Below are 2,905 nucleotides of genomic sequence, written 5' to 3' on the forward strand. Positions count from 1 at the left end.
TTGAGTTTCAAAGGTTTTGTGGAGTTGCAATTTGCAATTGAAGTCCGGGCTATACACAAATTGGAAATTGCCCATGTTTTTTTGAGAGCTATCTGTTCCTACTTCAGGGTTTCATGACGGGTGCTCAGCTCAATTCTGTTGAATGTTTTATGAAGCTTAGAGGTGGGTTAAACCGCCGTTTCTACATGAAATACAGAGCTTTTCAAATAGCTCCACATCTCTGTCCCAGAGCGTACCCTATTATTACTTGCTTTGAGATTGCCTTGGAAAGAGAAAGTTAAACCACTGGTGGTTGCTCCGGAGAGCAGGGCGAGGCCGGTTGGTTCCTGAGTGCACAAGCCTGCACGGAAGTGCCCAGGCACAACCCAGCTGAGGATACTCGCTTTTCCCGCGCTGCCAGAAGCTGAGCGGCAAAGCACTCCCCAGGGGTATTGAGTACGGGCTGGGGCCCGGAGATTGCAGGCCCAGGGGGCAGCTCCACCACAGGAGACAAGACACGCCTCAGACCGGGCAAATTCCCGGCCTCCTGTGGCCCCAAGCCAGCAGCCGCCGCCCGCCACCTCGTCGCCTTCTCCGGTGCTGCCCCGGTCACCCTGCCGGCCCCGAACTAGCCCGAGCCTGAGCGCGTGGTCCCTTGGCGCTGGGACGCCAGCGAGGTTGGGACGAGACCGATGTGGCGCATGCGTGGTGGCACCACCAGGCACGGGAGCTGCGGGGGCAGGGGCAGCGGTGGGGCCCGGAACGGGCAGGGCCGACCAGGCCGGGCTCGTGGGGGTGGCAGCGGTGGCAGCTGTGGCGTGGGCTGGCGTGGCCGTGCGGGTGGCGCCCGGCAGCAGCTAGAGGAGCGGTTCGCCGACCTTGCGGCGAGCCACCTGGAGGCCCTTCGAACGCGAGACGAACGGGACCGGCAGAACGCCCGGCTGCGCGAGGAGAACGCCCGGCTGCGGCTTGAAAACCGGCGGCTGAAACGCGAAAACCGAAACCTCTTCCGTCAGGCCTTGCGGTTCCCGGGCGAGGGCAGCGATGAAGCGCCCACAGAGACGACGGCGACCCCAGGCTCTGAAGGGGCCTGCACGAACCCCAGGGCGAGTGGTGGCGGCCCCGATGGCGAACCGGGCAGCCCCAGGGCCCTGAGGGCCCGTCTCGAGAAGTTGGAGGCCTTGTACCGCCGGGCCCTGCTGCAGCTGCACCTGGAACAACGGGGGCCACGCCCGAGTGGCGACCTGGAGGAGCTGTCTTTGCGTGAACCCGAGCCCGGCCTCCGAGCCCGGGACGTGGAGCCCCCAGAATCCTGGTTGTAGCCGGAGGCCGCAACCGGAGAGGGGCGGGGCCTCACGCGGGCCCCTCCCCCTCGGCTTCCGGCTCCCCCTACCTAGCGCCCTCCCTGGGCCACGCTCGGTCACGGGAACTGGTTTGCTGAGCTCGACCACGGGACTCTTCCCGGAGGCTGAGAAGGGTGCAGGACTCTGGAGACACGAAGAGTACAGAACCTCTGCCTCTGGCGCCTGCTGATGTCCATGGAGAGAGGCCTAATGACCGAAAGGCGTGTTTTAAAACAGCAAGAAATCTGTCAGGCAACATGTCCTAATGCTTGAACTTTTGTGGGTGTCATAAGGAACTGTTACAATTTTTTACTCTATTTTGGATCTTTGAGGGATGAATAATGCATTTTTAGTTGGTTGTGGTTTTTCATTCTTCAATCCCCTAAAGCCTACAGCCATTATCTTTTCTGTGGCCAAAATTCTAAGTATTGTTTTTATAAATTGATATTTTGGGTTTCTTATAAAGTACCACCCTTTTTATTAAAAAGGTGTTATTTATAACTTAGGAACTCAGTCTGCCTCTGGCTCTAGTCCTTATACATCTAATAATATATTGATTTGTTTACCCCCTCCCAAGGAATTTTTGAAATTCTGCCTATAAGTGATCATTTAAATTGGTAAATAAATCTGGTACATTAAAAATGACCTAAAAACATCCCATGACTATTATTTAAAGTTTATTAAATGTTTACATATTTCTTTAAGAACTATTTTACATATTTTAATATCTAACATCCTTTGCAAGCTAACTTTCTTTTTGCCATATAAGCATTTAAAATAATCCAAAGATAGTGTAAACATTTCATTATTTTTATTACATTTCAGACTTGATATTAGAGTATCTTATCTACTTCTAATTTTGACTGCTTAAGAATTTTAAAGAAATTAAGAATTGTTTGTATATCAGAAGCCCTAAAACAAGATGATTTAAGTCTCAACTGTGATTTCAATGGCAAAAAGTCATTAATTTTACACCAAATGTTCTAAAATCACTTCAGTGCAATTTGTTAATGAATAACACTTTTTATTACTAAGTAGTGAAGAGGATACCATTGTACCCGATAAAAATCATGGGTGTAAGAGAGTGTTTAAGTGTTGGAAAACACTTCAGTTCAAGAAAAAGAGAAACCATGAGAAGAGTTTTTATTATAGCTAGAAAAAATAATCATTAGAGTTTTATTTGTGGCATACTCCACAAGTTTCAAATATATAGCATATAATATAAAGCAAGTTGCAAAGAAAAATAGTTTTGTGAGTTTTGTAGTCCTGGGTTTTGAAGACATTATGCATCTTATTTAAAGATAGTTGATATTTACTGTGTTTTACTGCATACACCCCTGTTTTTGGCCCAAACTTTCAAGAAGAAAATTTTTTGTTTTAATTTTTTAATTTAATTTTTTATTTATTTATATTTAAATAGTTGTTTTTAGCATTATAAAGGAATTTTAGCATTTACTTTTGAACATATATAGTAAAGAAATTTTATGTAACATATAGTTACAAAACACAAGAACAGATACAAGGTACAAGAAATTTTATGTACTGTTACAAATTAGTTATTATACCCATGTATAATGACATCC

At 47.1% G+C, this 2,905-nt stretch overlaps 1 protein-coding gene across 1 annotated transcript; it reads left to right on the top strand.

Moving 5' to 3' along the window:
- The first annotated feature begins 266 nt into the window (after positions 1 to 266).
- TUSC1 (tumor suppressor candidate 1) lies at positions 267 to 1,827 on the top strand. Its single transcript, XM_045840493.1, has one exon. The coding sequence runs from the start codon at positions 672 to 674 to the stop codon at positions 1,299 to 1,301; it is 630 nt and encodes a 209-aa protein (XP_045696449.1). The 5' UTR covers positions 267 to 671; the 3' UTR covers positions 1,302 to 1,827.
- The last annotated feature ends 1,078 nt before the right edge of the window (positions 1,828 to 2,905 follow it).

The sequence above is a fragment of the Phyllostomus hastatus genome, unplaced genomic scaffold, assembly GCF_019186645.2.
Source record: "Phyllostomus hastatus isolate PE091 unplaced genomic scaffold, TTU_PhHast_1.1 phas_contig_34, whole genome shotgun sequence".
Classification (NCBI taxonomy): Eukaryota; Metazoa; Chordata; class Mammalia; order Chiroptera; family Phyllostomidae; genus Phyllostomus; species Phyllostomus hastatus.